The 19,935-nt window shown below is 42.8% G+C and overlaps 1 protein-coding gene across 2 annotated transcripts; it reads left to right on the top strand.

The window, feature by feature from the left end:
• Positions 1-273: 273 nt before the first annotated feature.
• extl3 (exostosin-like glycosyltransferase 3) lies at positions 274-18,184 on the top strand. Of its 2 annotated transcripts, XM_028820131.2 has the most exons (6): positions 274-435; positions 8,451-11,068; positions 13,879-14,006; positions 15,023-15,167; positions 15,511-15,639; positions 17,714-18,184. In XM_028820131.2, the coding sequence occupies exons 2-6, from the start codon at positions 8,909-8,911 to the stop codon at positions 17,921-17,923; spliced, it is 2,772 nt and encodes a 923-aa protein (XP_028675964.1). In that variant the 5' UTR covers positions 274-435; positions 8,451-8,908; the 3' UTR covers positions 17,924-18,184. The 2 variants fall into 2 exon arrangements, with proteins under 2 accessions (XP_028675964.1, XP_051775191.1); XM_051919231.1 differs by lacking the exon at positions 274-435 and having other exon boundaries at positions 8,419-11,068.
• Positions 18,185-19,935: the final 1,751 nt, after the last annotated feature.

The following is a 19,935-nucleotide window of genomic DNA, read 5'->3' as shown; positions in this document are numbered from 1 at the left end:
AGGCAGTCAGAAATAATCGAAAAGCCGCGCTACGAGGGGGACATCTCGCAAGCACAGTCACCCATGGGCGTCCACTCACCCTCTGACATGCATGGAGGACACGTTGTTAAAAACCCCGAAGCCCCTTTACGAGGCCCGCCGGTGTCGCCCTGAATCAAGGCGGAATGTCAGCTGCAAAGAGCGGCTGCTTCGGTAGGTGACGTTCACTTGAGGGCGGCCCATGGGCTCACCAGCAGAGGGCGCAGCGCTGGTGCGCGCTCGCCGGCTCCCCACAATGCACCGCGACAGTGGCCTTTTTATTCAGTCGCTCCCTAACACAGCCATGGAGAGAACAGGCAGCTCTTCGTCTCACTTAAACAGTTGCCGAGGTTGAGCGTGAGGTGATGAGTAAGCGAAGTGGGGAATTTATAGCAAGCAACGACCTGCCGCTGACTGGTAAGTGTGCGTGCGGTGGGCGCGTCGCTCATCCGAGGCTTCGCTGCATAAACGTTCAGCAAGGGAAAGGCAGCTCATCGTTCTGTGACGAGTGGGGCAGACGCTGTAAATAACAGAGAAACGTCCTCGAGAGCGGCGCTGCTTGCGACTTCGAGGGGACTTTGCGCGTCGACGCCGCATCTCCTTCGCGATTTGTGCCCGTGCGTGTCATTAGAGGAGGTTTGGACGCGGGCCTGTCAGCACGGGAGGCTCCGCCGTGATTTATTCGTTCGCGCCCGCATCAGTCCCGCCTGTGCCGCTGCACTGTGCGTGTCCATAGGCGACACTGGCGAGTCAGGGGGGCTGCAAGGCTCGTGTGGCCCATTTTAAGACGGGCCGCGGGCGTGCCGTGTGGGCGCTGGGCGGGGGTGGTGGGCTTTATGCCTGTCACCTTCACACCGAGACGGCGGATCCAGCGCTGCGATATGCGCTAGGCTGTTTGCTTGTTCTTGCAGCTGGCAATGGAGGTTCAGATGTTATGTTGTCATCTCTTTCCAGGCTTTATTTAACGTGGACACGAAGTGGGTGGTAAACTGAGGTGGCGTTTTTAACTCGAGGCTTTTATTTCAAATCCTGACAGTAATGGCAGCGCAAACTCTTGCTGGGAATTCTCGCCCCCTACCCAACCTCCGCCCCCCCAATAATTTTTCCCTCAAACCTGTCGAAATGCCAAGAGTGTTTTTCTGGTAATTAGAGGGATGGCTGGAATTCTAATGTAGTGCTTGCTGGTTTCAAGCAAGAAAAACTAGTCTGAGTCTTAAGACTGTGACATATTGGGGCCTCCCTGTGGCACACAATTCAGGTGGCCTCTGATAACTGCAACATTGTTCTGGTTTCGGCAGGTCTCCCCTTGTTTCTTAATCATTTTATGCATCTGTTTGTGAATTTCTGTTGTCTTGTCAGTAATCTGAGTAGTATACTGCACATATTTGATGTTACTTCTGTCTTGCATTGACATTGCTGTGATACAGTTCAGCTAGACTTGACATTTCTGCTGAGTTTGCTTTTATTTTTTCTCCAACTTAAACTGTTTCATCCTGAAGTTTTGGTTGTTTCCCCTCTTCCATTTTCTAGATGTTTTTGACTGTGATGTGTGCTGTGCTCCTTTGCTCAATTCTCTTTGATGCAAGTAGTCTGAAGTGGCCTAGCTGGTCAAGCAAGATGCTTCTTTCTTAGGCAACATAGAGCAGCCTCCACTTCTGAAATGTGAACTGCTATTATGTGCAGAAGGTGAAAGCCATGCATTTACCCTGAAGGAGAAATGGAACTGCTGCAGTACACTTTATTTAAAAAAGAAAGGGGGTGGGGGGGTGTGACAAATGCACATTCATTCTGTCCCAGGTCAGTGTCATTAAACAGTTAGAGCAGATAGCCCAAATGAGATACCTTCGCTCATGTCCTCTTGTGTTTCTGATAACCTAATAGCAGCTTCACCTGAATATGTTGTAGTTTTTTAAAAAGTTTGGGATCCTGCCTCCCCACCAGACCAGTAGGCATCATTGATAGAATTCACTTTGAGATTTGCTTCTCTTCTCTCTCTCTTTGGGTGTATTTATGCTAGGCGTGTTTTGTTTAGTACCATGCCTGAGTGCATGGTCACCTTACTCCTCTTCTGGGCCTGGGCACGCTTTCGTCATCAGCGTGTGACTTTGTGTAAAGCTGAAACAAAATCTGAACACTGAGTGACAGCTTGCAGGTGAAAATGATTTTCCTTATTCATGTAGGATAGGGTAACATTCTGTCCCCTTACAGAGTTATTGAGTGTGCGGCACAGCGTTTAAATTTTAATCATACTATATGTACACAAAGGATTTTACAGATACAAATCAATCTGCAGCTTTTCTTGCCAACGAAAATTCACATTTGTCTGTGAGGTGGGAATAAAAACCTGTTTTCAACTCAAGTGGTATCAAATGAAATGAGAGATGTTTGTTAATTAACTTGTCACATCATTGATGTCATGTCTGTATTCCGTGCCTGTTGTCACCTTCTGCCCTTGAATTTGTGGCTGACCGACTGTGGGTTTTTTGCTCATAAAGCAGGACCTGGTGTCATTGTCACTGCCCTAAGATGTTTGCATGCCTAAGGAAAAGTTCTCTCTGACAGACGAGCACTGGAATCATTGGGTAGAAGGGTCCTTTCATCAGATTGGCTGGCCCAGCACCATCTCAGCCGTGGAATGGCCAGTAGGAGAGAGGCAACTTGATGGCTGAGGTCTCCAGGACTCTGAAGAAACAGGAATCCTGTTAGGTGATAAATCTACTTGTGCGTTTTGCTCTGTTCTTGCACTAATGTACAATTGTATTGTGTCGAAGATTGTTTGTGTGGTGGGGTGTTTTTAAGTTTTCTCTGGTCTTCTTGGAGTATCAAGGCTGGGATGATCTGTCAAAAAACAGCCCATTGCAGCACTGTCTTTTTTTGGGCTATACAAAAATAAATTGTATTTGTTAGGGTGGTCTGACCCACTCAAGGTGCATTTCTGTGTGGTTTGTTTCACAACCTTTAGGACCCAAGCCAACTTTTAGGCACAAAGTTTGAAATGTGGCAGGAATTCATTTAAAGGGCCAAGAGCTTTGTATAATCTCCAGACGGCCTGTCTTCCATAATGTGCAGAGGGAACTGTTGCAAGACTTAAGTCCATTTCCACCATTGGAAAAAGATTTAAGTGGAATGAATTGGCAATTTTAATAAACTGGATAAGCTCCCCCCAGCTTTGGTGAAAATAAAAAAAATAAAAAAAAAAATTTACATTATATGCAGATTTAAATTGCAGTGTACCTTAATATACTGTATTGCAAAGAATGTTCTCGTATGTCGGGGTACCCTGGAATTCCCACCCTAAGTGCTTACACACAGCACCCCCTAAATAAAATGAATGAATTCCACTCCCCTTATCCAGTTATGGACGAGCTTTACCAGCTGTGGTCCAGGCAGAGCTCTTTGGTGACCGACTCAGTAGTCGGACTGGTGGGCTTCTGGTTTATTTTTGCAGACCAGTAAGGTGACCTTTCACATGAGCTCATAATTGTCAACTGTGAAAGGATTGTATTGGGTGTGAATTCACATGCCTCCAAGTGACATTCCTTCTTGATTTTAGTTGTAAATTGCTGTCATTCCTTCTCTTTTTAAAGTGTTTAATCCTGTGCACACCCTTATCCTTTGTGTGCCCGCCCCTATGGCTGTGTCAGTGAGTGCTGGCTTGACAGTGATCATGGCTGACTTCTGCTTCCGTATCCATATGCATTGGACTGGTCAGGTGATCCACTGACGCGACAGTGGGGTTCAGTTCACTGTCTGAAATATCATGGCTCACAGATGGAAGTTTAGATGGAGGAGTAATTCCTTTACTCAGGAATTGTGGGCTTGTAGATAAAGAAATGGATGCCTGGTGCGGAATTGCTATTTTCATACATTGCAACCAGTGCTGCCAGAATTGGGTCAGAGATTGTTAGGTTATTTCTTAAATAAAAGATTATCTTTGCCTTCCTCCACTCCAGTTGATAATTTATGCAGAGAGGAGATTTGCTACATTCAAAGAAGTGAACTTTAGTGCTTCTAGTAATTTGAATGATATACATAAGAACCTTATGCCTGTACCCATTAATATGCGCCATATGCATATACATGAGTAAACTTCAAAAACCTTGCCATGTTATTGGGCCTGAACTCTGCAAAAGCAGCTGCAGAACCACATCTGAGCCAAGTCAAAGGTGCCAACTAGGGTCACTCCGATCAAACAGCTGATTTTTCACAAAAAAAACTGTATTGGTGGTTGGTAAAAAGGCTGATCAGCAAAACCAATATTTTCAGCTGCTGCTGTTCTAAGCGTTATCTCATGTAAAGGTGAATGAAAATAAATGACTATTATGGTAGGTTTTTTTTTTTTTTTTGCAGCAAACTTCCAGAAGTGTAAACCAGTGGCGGCGGGTGGACAGTTTTTTTTCACAGTGAATGAGAGGCTATTGGTATATTAGCCCTTATGTTAATGAAAGTGGAGTAATAAACTGGAAAAAAAAAAGTAACCTGAGAAGTTGTCCTGTGCAAATAGACAAGTGGCAAGAAAAGCTTCTGTAAGGAATTCAGAAATTTATTTTATACTTTAAATTAAAACAGGCACCAATTGAGCTTGGATAGCAAGCTTACTTAAAATGCAGAAGCTTACACAATTTAAATGGAATAAGAAACAATAAAGACGAATTTGAAATTGCTGCTTTGTAAACGATAGGCTTTTTCTAAAGATATGTTCTGTGTTTAATTTGTTGCTGTGTGTGATGCGGCATAATTCCTTGGTAAGAAACAAGTATTGCGGAGATTTTGGAAGAAACACACCTGTATAAATATAGTAAAATGTATTTAACAGCAAAAAGCTGTAGTACAGTGTATGTGCATTTACTTTTAAGCAGTAGCATTTCATTGCCAATATCAATTGATTGTATATGTGTGTGTGTGTGTGTGTGTGTGTGTGTGTGTATATATATATAATAAATATATATTAGTTGCTAAAGATATGAAGACTACTACATTTATAGTAAAAAGATAAAACAGTGACATTATGTAACTATGAAAAATATTCTATGCCATTTTGTTTTAAGGATAAATAAGTAATAAGATATGTGCAAAAATAAAGTATGTATTTTATGTAAGTTTTATTTTGGCATTTTATGGTCACCGAACAATAAGCCTACAGAATTCCATTTTGTTAACTCTTCATTTTTATTTTATTTAAACACTTGGTGGTCTATAATTATAGAAATACGCTTTAACATAGGACATAAGGTTTCTGTGTGTCTGGTTGTGCAGGGGCTTAGTCTTTAAGGGGGAAAAAAATAGCAAAATGGGAAGCACCAGGACTTTAAAGACTTGGACCTTCATCCTTTTGCAAAGACGTTGGGAGAGCCACATACCCCTTTCCAGTGACCTCGTGACCAACACCCCCACCACTCTCTCGCGATCCATCTACTCACTTTGTAGAAAGAATCACCAGAGACGTTAATGTTGTTCTTGTGGTAAGTAAACCTCTCAACAGGGTTGACATTCTGTCTGCTGACAGACACACTGATGGCTGTGCCCAAGATGTCATTAAAGGCCAGGATCTTTGGTTTTATTAGGACACTTACAAGCCCATAAACTTGGAACCCTTGCTCGGTCTCTAGAGAGCCCCTATCAGAGCCTTCATTGACTCTGCGAAGATCACAGCATTGTTGGCAAAGTCAAGATCAGTGAATCTTTCTTCACTGTCCGATGCCCCACAGCCACTGGACCCTATGACCGTACAACACCTAGTCCATACAAGTATCGAACAGAGTAGCAGCCAGAACACACCCTGACGAACCCCTGAATCAACTGGGAGGAACGTAGTGGTTCTGCCTTCATTCTGCATAGCATTCACAGTACCAGTGTACAGGCTACAAAGTCTCAACTGAGTGAAACGCTTTAAAACCAGATTGCTTCAGTTGCTTGCAGGTGAGCAAGTGAACATGGATCCTATTGAGCATGACCCTAGCGAGGAGCTTGCCTGACACTAAGAGCAGTGTTCTCCCCCTGTAGCTGCCGCAATCCAAGTGATCACCCTTCCCTTTACAGATAAGAGTGACCAGTCCCATTTCCCAGTCAGTTGGGATGAAGTCCTGTCTCCCAAATGGAAGCCAAGATTGCTTGTAATGCCAGGAGGACCGCTTTACCACTAGCCTGGAGAAGTTCATCCAGGGTACTACAGATCCCTGCAGCCTTCCTTGTCCTCGGCTGGTCCACCACCTGTGCCATCTCGGTGAGATTGGGAAGTTCACTGCTAATTGGAGGATCAGCCTTGGCCTAGTGAGTCACAATTGCAACATCATCCATAAGGACTGTTCTGTCATTCACCCTGATTGTGACTCTCCAAGGAGCAGATTTGGATGTACGTAATATTTCAGTTCCTCTGTAAGCAGGACATGGGTCACTAGACCGACCATAGATGGTGTGTCACTTGTTCACAGATTCCTCCAGCAAATGCCTACTTATCTTCACTCAGAGCCCTCGCAGACATCTCTTGTCAGTTCCCAGTACGGACCAGAGTTGCCATGTGCTGTGACTCCTCTCAATGTTATCCCGGGTGTCCTGCAAGATGAAATACCTCCTTCCGGCAACATCAACACAATTCTCGGCAACATTCAAGGTCTTGTTACATAAAGGTATCCCATGTCGCATTAGGATCAGCAGTCACACCCAAGTCTGCAAGTTCCTTAAATAAACTGTGTTCCGACTCCTTAGAAATGGCCTTATCTTAGAGTCTGGCCAAGTCCAGCCTCATTCTCCTTGTAGGTGGTAATCTACTGGATCTAAACTGGATTTTCAGAGCACTGCAACTAAATTACTGTAAAGCTTAGAAAACCAGAAGCTGAAAATATATATATTTTTTTGTGATTGTCCCTTTTACTGATCACAGTTTGAGGTGTGTGTTTTAAAGTGAAAAATCCTCTGATTTCGATCAGTGGCCGATCAATTGATGCATCCATAATCTCTTGCCATACATGTACTCTGTGTTCTTCCTTAACCTTTCCTTGTGTGTCCGCCTCTCTCGTCTGGTGCTTCTTCTGTCGATTTGTTTTGTTTCCCTGTAAAGCTCTTTCTGTCATTTTGAGGTGTTTTACCTCCTCCCTTCTTTTTGACATCCACCAATGATCCCAGTTACAAACTGTGAAAGCATCATGCATATTCTTCTAAATCCTTCCCCTTTTTGAAGGTGACTGTTGTGCCTTGTTAGTATTTAGTGACCTAGCGTCACTTGGTAAGTTGTTTGCTTTGATGTTGAAATGCCCAATTTTAACTTTGACCCTTTTTTATTTAAAAAAAAAAAAAAAAAGTCTGGAATTACGTTTTGCATTCCTAAGGTATTGTCGTCCATAACACTGATCCACTGAAGCCAAACAGCCTGATCCAATTGCCCAAAGGGACCGGAGACGAACACAAACACAGACCATAGCGTTTTATTATGTAGTAGATGAAGCTGTCTGTCCTTTTCAGAGATGTCCTATTGCCATCATTGGTGGTGGTGGTGGTGGCGCAGTGGTGAAATTGTGGCTTATATTTTGTACTCAATAAAGTACATAGAATGCTACTTTGAAGGCTAATTGGTGAGCCAGAGTAATACAATCCATCATGATGCATTATTACCAGCAAATTATGAAGGAGATTTTATCAAGAGTGTGCAAGTGCTGCAAGTAATAGTGTATTCACCTTTGTGGGAAGTTTGAGTTGTAGTTCACCTTCACTAAGGTCATGTGAATTTCTTGTGTGCATTTTGGGAGATTGCCTCAGTTAACTCAAAAAACCAAATGAAGTCACTTGGCCTCTATGTATTGTTTTAGTCAATAAATCCTATAAAATAGTAGAATTGCTCATTGACTGAGTGATTCAGAAAGATGTGTGTGTCAGAATTGTGAAACAGAAAAACATCTCAACAGTTGTGGTGTCCTTCATCAGTTTTGGGTAGAGTGCCAGTGCCTGTTATAAACACTTATATAACCATGTAGGATGCCTTCCAGAAGGACGCCGAGCAGTGCTAAGATGCTTTGGGAATGTGTGTTTTCTTTAGTTGTACTCCTTTGTCCAACGATTGCAGTTTTTACATGTATCCCTGAAGCGACAGGGCAGAACCCTTGACTGCTATATGCTTGGAATACTTTGTTTTCACTCCTTTTCTCGCCATGCAAAGGCGATCTCTGTGTGAAGTATTAATATGACCCAAGGTGCTACAAAACCTTGTGACGTGAATAAGAGATAATAAATGTAGAAAATGCGAGCAGTTAGCGTAGCGAGAGCAGAGATTTTTTGCTTTGCCAATTTTTGTTCCTTTCATTGATACGTTAACTAGAGTCCTGTTACTTAAAATTCAAAAAGCTCATCTTCTTTTGATCCAAAATTTTGTAAGCTTGTTCAGTGGCATCTTCATTATTGTGGGTCCATTATGCTAATTCGGTTCTTACTTTCTCTTTCAGATGTCCCGACTTTGAAAACTCCAAAAAAGAGCACCTCTGCCTATCTCCGTTCCAGCAGCACTTTTCTGGAAACATGCATCCAGAAAATAAATTCCAAATGTGGACATTTCATTGATATTATTGTGATGGAAAATCTAATCTTTGGCTACTGTTATTTAATTTTGTTAAAAGAAATGAAGTTTTTTTTTAAGAATTTTCAAAACTGAGTAATGAAGCTGTAAGAATGATAAACCATTTGGTTTGAACCACTGGAGCACCTCTGATTGTATACAAAAACCCTGAAGTACGTTGAAGTCTGACTTTAAGTAGTAAAGTTGTGCTTTGTGTTCCATTTTTTTTAAATTCCAAAGAAGAGTTTTCCACCATGGCAACTTACCCTACTTAATTCTGTTTATGCATGTCTTTGCATATGGCTGCGTGTATGTATATGTTTGCACGTATACACACACAAATAGTAAATGACTAAGAATACCATGCTTCGTGCTGGGAATGGCTCTGGGAGTAGCGGGCAGCAATGGGTGCTACGCTGGTCTAACCGTATCCGCTTGACTTGGTTGAGTTTTACTTTGTTTATTATTCTTGTCTTCTTCCCGTTGATTGCCCACTATTATCTTACTACAATTGATGAAACGGAGGACGTTGGAAAGCGAATATTTGGCCCCCGGCCTGGCAGTGAACTTTGTGAAGTGAAGCATGTGCAGGATCTTTGCAGAATCCGTGAGTCTGTAAGTGAAGAACTTCTTCAGTTGGAGGCAAAACGCCAAGAACTCAATGGGGAGATTGCTCGGCTTAACCTTAAGATTGAAGCTTGCAAAAAGAGTATTGACAGTGCCAAACAAGACCTGCTGCAGCTCAAAAATGTCATTAGCCAGACAGAGCACTCTTACAAGGAGCTCATTGCACAAAACCAGCCAAAACTCTCTTTGCCTGTACGTTTGCTTCCTGATAAAGATGATGTGGGACTTCCTATGCCAAAGTCACCTCACTCGTGCAAATTGCATTCTTGCTTTGACTACTCCCGTTGCTCATTGACTTCAGGGTTCCCAGTCTATGTTTATGACCCGGATAGCTATTCTTGGGGTGCTGCTATTGATACACTAGTCAAACAGTCTTTTTTGGCATCTGCAAAAAGTAGCATCTATGTCACCGATGATCCAGCCATTGCTTGCATTTACATTGTTCTAGTTGGAGAAGTACAGGAGAATTCCTTAAGCAGATCTCCTGAAGACTTAGAGAAGCAGCTTCACTCTCTACCTTATTGGAGATCTGATGGACACAATCATTTGTTGGTTCACTTGTCCCGTAAATCTATGACACAGAATTACCTCTATAATGTTAGCACAGGGAGAGCAGTTATGGCACAGTCCACGTTTTTTGAGAAACAATATCGACTTGGGTTTGATCTTGTCATCTCGCCATTGGTCCATGCACTGTCTGAACCCAACTTTCTTGAGTTGCCATCACAGGTGCCAGTGAAAAGGAAATACCTGTTCACCTTCCAAGGAGAGAAGGTAGAATCACTCAAGAACAGTTTACAGGAAGCTCCGCCACGGTCTTTTGAAGAGGAAATGGAAGGAGACCCCCCAGCTGATTATGATGATCGAATCATTGGAACTCTAAAATCTGTTCAAGACAGTCATCTTGATCAAGTTCTTGTGGAATTCACATGTAAAAACCATCCAAGGCAAAGCATTTCTACAGAATGGGCTTTATGTGGGGAGCGTGAAGAACGGCTTGAACTTTTAAAGGCTTCCACTTTTGCTTTAGTGATAGGTCCTGGTGACAGTCGCTTGGTGGCCTCCACAAGCAGTAGCATGAGACTTTTTGAATCTCTAGAGGCAGGAGCCATTCCTGTGATTCTTGGCGACCAGGTTCGTCTACCATATCATGACTTCATTAGTTGGAGTGAGGCGGCCATTATTATCCCAAAGCCACGTATCACAGAAGTACATTTTCTTTTACGTAGCATTTCTGACAACGATGTGTTAGCTATGCGGCGTCAGGGACGTTTTCTTTGGGAAACCTACTTCTCAACAGCAGAGTCTGTTTTCGGGACTATTTTGGCTGCTTTTCGAACACGTATCCAGATTCCTGCTGCACCCATTTCTGAAGAGTCAGCCCAAGAAATCCCCCATAAATCTGGTAAGGCTGCTGGAACAGATCCTAACATTGCAGATAACGGAGACTTGGACCTTGGTCCAGTAGAGACAGAGCCACCTTATTCTTCCCCTCGTTATCTTCGCAATTTCACCTTTACAGCGGCAGATATTTACCGTGCTTGGAATCACCCTCCAGGTCCTTTTCATCTTTTTCCATATACTCCATTGGACCCCGTACTGCCCTCTGAAGCCAAGTTTCTTGGATCAGGAACAGGATTTCGGCCCATTGGAGGAGGTGCAGGTGGTTCTGGGAAAGAGTTTCAGGCTGCTCTTGGGGGTAACGTGCCACGGGAGCAATTTACGGTGGTGATACTGACTTATGAAAGGGAAGAAGTGCTGATGAATTCGCTGGAGCGTCTTAATGGACTTCCATATCTCAATAAGGTGGTAGTTGTGTGGAATTCCCCAAAACCACCATCCGAAGACTTGTTGTGGCCTGATATTGGAGTTCCTGTCGTGGTAAGTGGTTGGAAATGGGAGAGAAAAGTCTGAGACTTGCTTGAGTGGCGAACAAACCACTTCTCTTGATAGTTTAAAAAAAGTAAATTGTCCTTTACATGCTAAGTAGGGTTGATTGATAGTGTTTTACTTGTCATGGCCGCCTCTTTCACTGATATCCATTTTTTTTTCCCCAAGGAGTTTAAAGTTTGACATCCTAAAATCTCAAAAGAACTAGGAATACTTCATTAAAATGTGTGCTGCACTCTAACTCATATCAAAAATTCCACTTTTGTTGGGCTCCTGCCTTAAGGACAGATATAATTATTTATTAGCAGAGGCTCAATTTGAAATGTTCTACATGACTGCCTGTTGCTAATTATTACAGAAGGATGTTGTCTTTTTGAGTACAAGCTACAACATAGAAACACGCAGAGCCTTTTTGGTTTCTAGGATCTTCTTTCAGAGGGTGAATTGCATTGTTGGACTGTGTCTGTACTGGAACCTACAACCTAACTTTAGAAAAGTAACATTTAAAGTATTGAGATTCATTTTATATCAAGAAGTTTTCTGCCTCACACAGAGTTACAGGTCACCACACTTTTGTTACTCCACTAAAGAAGTACCCTAATCTTGGGGGCCAAGATGGACTACCTTAAGTGTGAGGATATGAGTGTCTCCATGTCTCCTGTCACTTACATCAGTGGGAACGCAGAGTCTGTAAAGAGACAATTGCTAGGAGTCGACTTGTGCCACCTTTTTTAAAATTTGAGCTTGATCGCTCTTGTATTCCTTGTTTGCTCCCTTGTTTCACAATCTGTTCATTTCCCCTTTTTATACTCCAGACTAGATAACCTCAGAAGTCATTTGTGACTAAGCTGGCGGGTCGTTTGTCTTTGCTTGAACCCCTTGTGATCAGTTTACTGTGCCCTGGCTAAGGCCGTCCTATTGTTTTGCCCACTTCATCTGCCAGTTTTATGTCTTTTCCTTGCTTCAGCCTTTTTCACACAGCTATTCCAACCAAGATTTGCTTGTTCAAAATGGCCTGGTGATTTCCCAGGATTAGTCGTTCATACACAGCAGACTGGGAGGGTATACAATGAGGCAGGCATGTAAAATGGAGGCTGAGTTGAGTAACTCTCGCTTCAATTGAAGGTCCTTCGGTTACACTAAGAGTGTTTCTTGTTAACTCATGGAGGACTTGGGCAGGCTTTGGTTACGCACACACTCTTGATATGTATGCATCTGCAAGGAAACAATCCTGTAGAACATCCGTCTAATGAGAGGAGAGTGAAACGTGTAAGGAGTGTGTAGTGTATTATGGGATAGCTTGTAAAAGACACCAATTAGACCATTTCAGACGTGTGTTGTAAAATGTATGAGAAAGTGCAGACAGTCTCTTCAGCAACTGTGCAAGAAGGAACACTCAAGTTTGTAAAAACATGGAAAGCAAATGTGTCCACTGTTAATGTGAGAGAAGGTTCCTGGCAATCTCTGGCCACGTCATTAAAGAACATAGGAAATCTGACAAATGAGAGCAGGCCTTTTCAGTGCGTCAAGCTCGTTTGTGGGTGGGATTTCCTTCTTAAAGAGGTGGTACCAATAAATACTTTTAAGTGATGATTAATTATGCACAGAACATTTTCTTTAATTTTAAAAAAAACAACAGAAGACACACACAGCAGTTTTAAATCCTATACACAAAAGGCATGCCCGCCAGTATGGCCCAAAGAGTGGTACCTGAAAGTGAAATGTATACAGAGAGAGCTTGCAAGAACACCAATTGCGGTGCACTCTCCCAGGGACTGTGCTCTTTGAGGATTGCAGCCATGTTACCACCTGTGCACTCCACCCTTGTAACTGTGGTGGATTTAATATGCCGCTAAAGAAAGGATACAGTTAGTTTGAATATGGGAGTGAAAGTTGCATAAAAAGCAAAGAGCTGGAAGAAGCCCATGGGACAGTGCAATTGTTTTATAATGCTTCAGTGATGTCCTTGGCCATTATATGTCCATCTTAAGGAGAATTAGAGGTGATCGAGTAGGCACAGTAGTGGGATGTCTTCAAGTTCTATAGAAGTTGTGCCAGTTAATTTATAATCTTATGACCATCCTTTTATACCAGAAGTAACTAGTGAGCTAAGCAATTTTCTGCTGATTATTCCATGATTTTTTATTAGCCTTCCTTCGCACCTGCTGACTTGTCACTGCAGCAAATCGCATGAACCTTCCTCAGACACCTTAAGCTCCCTTTTTTAATTTGCGCACAAGACTCGATGCTCCTTCAACTGCTCCAATCTGATGTTCTCATCAGTTACCTAGAAAGATTCTTGTGCTTGTGGCTTTAGTTATCAAGTCATTATTTATGTAGAAAGCTTTATTGCTAAAATATAATCACACAATTACTTTTGGTTTAATTGCCTGTGTGAACAACCACAAATCACATTTACCCATCGATTCAAGTGGTTGTTGAAATGAAAGCAGCTGGCAGGCCCATTGTGGCTACAGAGGATTATCCTGCCGGCTCTTGAGATGCTGTGTGGTGTGAGCTTGTCTCTCTCTGCAGTCCATTGCTTTTTTCATTTTACTTTCTTTTTTTGAGCTAAAATGTATTAATTTTTTAAAACTGTAAATTGGTGTTCCTGCAAGTTGTCCATCGCTGATCTAGTAGCATTTTGATGAAATGCTTTTCTGTTGCCATTTTGTCTCACTTTGAAAGTCTTTGTTGTTTGCAGTACTTGCTGTCCTATCAAAGATCGTTTTAAAATAATGCCCATCTTTTGACACACACACCCACCATGTTATGATATATATATTTTTATATTTGTGTAGGTAGTACAAACTGAAAAAAACAGTTTGAACAATCGATTCCTTCCTTGGGATGCTATTGAGACTGAAGCAATCTTGTCAATTGACGATGATGCACATCTCCGCCATGATGAAATCATGTTTGGATTTCGGTAAGGTTTATCTCTTCTGTTATCCTCGTTATTTTGGGCTGCCTTCCTGTTACTTTTATCACCCTTCAGACTTGTACCATTAATAATTCAAGGCTTTAAATAATGGCTGCTGAGCCAGGGTGCCCCTCCAATTTAAGGAGATGTAGCTTTAGTGCCAGCCTTGTTTTAGCACCAGCACCCGTTCTGTGCCTTGAAAAATCTGCAAGTGCTTATGGACTACAGATGTAGATCCCTGCATCCCATCCTCTGTCTGCCTTGTGCCTTCTGGAAACACAACCATTATATAATACAGTGCTGTCTCTCCACACAACGATGAATGAATCCAAGGGTCATGAATTAGCTGGCTCAGTTGTTGAGCTCTTGATGCCACAAACTTGATTTTGCCACCTACAGGTGTCGCAGCCAGTTCCATGGATTCTTCTAAATTCCCTGAGGCCACTTACTAAATGAGGATGAAAATATGGGGGCTCAACAGTGCAATCTTGCTCATTCTGTTTAATGGGGAGGGCATTAGAATTCTCCTTAATTCCTCCAAACCTGTTGGCTTTGCTGTTGAGTGGACAGCAGAAAGGTCTGTAGGCTAGGAACTGGTCTGTGTTCAGGGGTGATGCACACCTAGAATCAGGAAATGAGCAGGACACAGAATTGAAGACGAGAATGACCCATGTAATCCCCTCCACCATTGGCTCGCTGCAAACGAGAACCACGTGACAGTTTTGTTAAATGTAGATGCTAGTAATTTGTATATTTAATATTCGTAAAGTAGAGTGACTACATGAGGCAGATATCTTCCTTAAGATGCTAGTGGTGCAGCAGGATCATGCTTGTTCTCATTTTCGCAGTAAACGCCATGGTGTTTTCTGCTGTGGGCTGGCGCCCTGCCTGGGATTTGTTGCTGCCTTGCACCCTGTGTTGGCTGGGATTGTCTCCAGCAGACCCCCATGACCCTGTGTTATAGGATATAGCGGGTTGGATGATGACTAACTGACATGGCGTTTGCCTTTGTGTTTTCATAGAGTTTGGCGGGAAGCCAGAGACCGAATAGTTGGATTTCCTGGAAGGTATCACGCATGGGATGCAAGCCACCAGTCTTGGCTATACAACTCAAACTATTCATGTGAGCTGTCAATGGTGCTCACGGGGGCGGCCTTTTTCCACAAGGTAAGATACAGCCTGATGGAGAATTTATATAAAGTGGAGAGGGATAATCGAGACAAATGCACAACACCCATTCCATCACAGGACACATTCACACAGTTAAGTACAACCAAACATGAAAAGAACTTGGAGTGCTTCAGTGGGCGAGGGTGGGGGGCCAATTTTAACAAAGGACAGAAGAGTGTAAAATCTTGCATGAGTTCAGAGCCAGTCCTTCACTGGGTGGCCCATTAGGTTTTCATTTGTCAATAACAGACTGGCGCTGGCACATGTTCAGGTTGATCATCTCCACCGCAGTCCGAGCCTCCCGAGTGACCTTGTTGCTGTTTTGCTTGCTCCTCTTTAGTACTATGCATACTTGTATTCTTACGTGATGCCTCAAGCTATACGTGACATGGTCGACGAATACATCAATTGTGAAGACATCGCTATGAACTTTTTGGTTTCTCACATAACCAGGAAACCGCCAATCAAGGTGAGTCTTCTGTGCACATGCATTTTTGCAAGGTGTTTGGAAATAATTTACAAGATTATTTGGATGGCTTTACTGCCATTTTAAGCTTCATTTGATTGTTATTTCTGACATTGAGACGGCCAGTGGCAGGGATTTATGGTGTGCTATAAAAACGAAGAGCACACCCACAAAGGTTACTTGACTTGTGTTCTAGCATCCAACTCTACCAGTGTACTGCAGAGCATCTTGACCCTTTGCCATCTTGAGTGTGAAAGCTTTGCATAAAATTGCATCACCTGTGCATGCATGAGTATCCACAAGACCATTTTTAGAAATCTGCTTACCCTGCTCAGGGCTTCAGCACCAGGCATAAGATACTGTAGATGGCAGCCTATGGCAGGGTGCACACAACTTGCATGAGACCATTGTACAGTCATAACATGGTATTATTGCTTATTTAAAAAAATGAAGCACTGTTGGTCCCCGTGTGGCATTGTAACCTCTGATGTAGCTGATGAAGGGCTTTATGTTTATTCCCGACTTGAGTTCTTTCTTGTCCATTTTACCACTCGCTGAAAGTCTTTTCGCCTTGCGTCCTAATAATTTCACCAGAGTTGGGTGTTCCTTCCACATGTCCTTGTTTTAGTCTTTTTGAATGCAGGTGTGTTTCACTGCAGCCTTTCTATTGGCTTCGTAGGCACGTGGTGTAGTTGAGCTTTCTTACCTTTACCTGTCGCCTGAGGGTCTTTTTTTTTCTCTCCACAGCTGTGCGCTAACTAAATTCATTAAAGTCCAGTTTTAAGGCCAGTGCTGCTGTTTTTTTTTCTTGTACTGGTCACGCTTTTTACAATTTCCAGTAGGCAATGAAAAGTTCTCCCACAAAGCTTATGACTTTTCAGACAACTGAAATAACAAGAAGTGCTGTGCCAGAGCAATTGGCTGAGTTTCTGCTTGAATAAGCACAATGATGTGTGTCTAAGATCCACAGTCGCTGCTAACCAAACTAATAAATGCACTGTGCCAAATCACGAGTCTATTACATTTGAATAAACTGGGCCAGATTTAGGACCCAAGCTCTTGTCAATGGTGGGTTAGTGTCATTAATCTGCATGACGTTGTCTGGATGTTATCATCTTGAAACTTGCTTATTCTTTAGGTGCCTCATTTCTGTTTCTCATTTGTGGGTAAGGGAAGGTAAAGGTCAAAGTTCATCAAGTCTGAATGTGTTTAAAAGGAGTTTTGCCACGTAAGAACATAAGGGATCTGACCATTCAGTCCATCAGACTCAAACTAGCTAAGCTGTCTCAATACTTCATCCAGACCCTTCTTGACGCTTCTCAAGATTTCTTCTTCCACTCCATGTCTTGGTCTTTCGAAGCCAGGAAGCACTACTGGAGCAGTCGTCAATGCATTTCCAATGCAGTCCTAAAGTATGTAAGCTGAACAAATTCTGATGCAGCTAACTTGTCAATTTCTGTGAGGATTTTGGAGGAGGCCCCTGCTCCATCTCCTGTGCTGAAGACATTTTGTTGGAGGCGCAGCTGGTGAGCAGAACCACTGGCGATACACCAGATGCAGTGTCACTAGTGCATTATAAAGTTTGAGCATAACATCCCTTGATTTATGTTCATTTTGATGACACCACCTCACATTTTATTTGCCTTTCTGAATTGCTTCTGCACCTCTTTTAGACAATGAAAACACTGTGCCAACATAAACCCAAAGTCCTTTTCAGAGGTTGCTTCCTGTAGCTCAGTCTCCCGTCTTGCGTTCCCAGTTGACGTTCCTTTTACCGACATGTAACACTTTGCACTTTTCTATCACACTCCACTTTCCAAGTGTTTACGCAGTTCTCAAGCTTCTCCCAGTCTTTCTAAATAGTTTTTTTTTTGCTGCCTCATTGGTGTCTGCCATTCTTCCAGTTTTTCATTTGTTAACTATACCAGCATCAATGTATTTAATATGAATTAGATAAACTGAGGCCAGACCCCTGAGGGACCACCGACTGCTGATGCAAGCAGAGAATGAAAACCTCGGACCGTCCGTTTCTTTATCTGCTATGTCAGCGATTAATTGTTTCTTTTCTTCCCCAAAGGTGACCTCTCGTTGGACCTTTCGCTGCCCGGGATGTCCACAGGCACTCTCTCATGATGATTCACACTTCCACGAACGGCACAAGTGCATTAATTTTTTTGTTAAGGTATACGGTTACATGCCACTGCTGTACACTCAGTTTCGAGTGGACTCTGTTCTGTTTAAAACACGGTTACCACACGACAAGACAAAATGCTTTAAGTTCATATAGGGAGGCCCACCAAGGGAAAGGCCCGGCCCAGCCTGATGACAGAGGAGGGGGCTTTGATTTGCCAGCAGTCTAAAACTTTGGGACCACTCGGTAATTTAGCCTGATGGAGGTTTAGCAGGCTTTGGCAACAAGAACACATTCCTCCTCTGGACAAAGTGGGAAAACCAAGGAATCTACTGGAGTTAATTCTGTTAATTTATTTGTTTTATCTGCTTTTATAATAAATACGGTTACCTAATAGGAAACTAAAATGTACTGAAACTTAAGCGTGGGCTTTCTTTTGTTGTGGCTTTGTCTCCAGTGGCTGTTCCAGAAAGCGAGATTAGACAATCCTGGATCTCACAAGAAATTCTGGCTTGCTGGAGTGCTTTCTTTGTTTTTCCCCCCTGCAGCAGTGGCAAAATTTGGAAGGCTGAGACACCGCAGGAACAACAGCTTCACGCCAACAGGTGTGGTGTTGGTGCCACTGCATGGAGATTATTGCCATATCTGAGTAAAGAAGAGCACCAGCTTCTGAAGAAAGAAATGGTGTGGAGTGACTGACTGAAGGCATAAAACGATCAATCCATGTAAACTTTGAATTATGCAAAATGTACCGCTGCCATTACTGCAGCACTTGAAACATAGTATGTCCTCACGTAAGCATTGTATTCTGTTCAATGAGGCAAAGACATCCAAGAACCATGAGATTAAGTGTTCAGCATCCATCCATCCATTATCCAACCCACTATATCCTAACTACAGGGTCATGGGGGTCTGCTGGAGCCAATCCCAGCCAACACTGGGTGCAAGGCAGGAAACAAACCCCAGGCAGGGCACCAGCCCACCACAGGGTGTGCACACACACACAAGGGACAATTTAGGATCCCCAATCCACCTAACCTGCACGTCCATCGTGTTCAGCATACGTGGAGTTATTGTAGGTGTTACTATAAGAGACGTCCCCTGTATTGTCTGGTAATTATATGCCAAAGAAAACAAGAAGTGAAACCCACACATGCAGGTAGTTGTAGGAGCAGACCTTGCTTCAAGGATAGGCACGCTTCTGCAATCATTTTGCCAATTATGTACAACATCTCCCTCCAATGTGGTGAAGAAAACTGCCCCTTACAAAAAAAGAGAAGAAATGACCCTGACTTACAAAGCCACGCTGGGCGACTCTGAACATGTCAGGTTTCAAAAGCTTACTCAGAAAGTCTCCAATGTAAAACGGTAACAGTCATGAAGGCACCGCTCTGGATAAGCTGGAGTGCCTCAGTGCTGTCTGATCAAGCTTTTCTGGGCAGAATATGAAGGACTTGTGCTTCCGTGTCGATTGTTAGTCTAGGAATGGCACAATATTGTCAACATTTCATCGTCTTTTCTACTTTTTAAATAGTGCAGATGGGCTTAACATTTCTGACGGGATATTTATGGATTTTTATATTAGGATTAGACGCTCAGCTCCTTAATTACCAAAACCTCTGTGTTATTCCCGCTAATCGGCAGATTTGTTTCAGAGCATTGGTTGCCCTAATAACCGAGATGAATTTTGTCAAATATTTTTTAGGGAACAGGCACATCTAAATCTTCCCCAAAAAGCAGGAGTAGTGAGTTATCTGAATCTTTGGCCTCACGAATCACATAATTCAGGCCTAAACTGTTCTAGAAATGCAGAGCTGGTTAAATCCACAAATCGTGACTGGACATATTTGAGACAGTGAGCTTTTGGTCCTTTGCACCTTACGTTAGTTTAGCCTTGACAGAATGAGGTGGCTTCGCTTCAGATATCTCATTTTACATCACAAAATACCAAGCAGTAAAAAAAGAGCCCCACAAACCATGAGAGTCTGGTACACGTAGAGCACTTACCTCCCACTGCATAAGGAGCGCAGAACATCAAACTGCAGCATCGGGCGTATGTGGAACACTCAAATGGAGATTAAGGGGACAGAGAAAAGTAAAAACCTACATAACGTTTAAAAGGCAAGTAAATGTATTAGAGAACATTATAAAATGAAAGTAAACTTATT

Source organism: Erpetoichthys calabaricus, chromosome 15, assembly GCF_900747795.2.
Source record: "Erpetoichthys calabaricus chromosome 15, fErpCal1.3, whole genome shotgun sequence".
In the NCBI taxonomy this organism is placed as follows: domain Eukaryota; kingdom Metazoa; phylum Chordata; class Cladistia; order Polypteriformes; family Polypteridae; genus Erpetoichthys; species Erpetoichthys calabaricus.
Note: the sequence above shows the minus strand (reverse complement) of the source record. Positions and strands in the feature narration are given on the sequence as shown.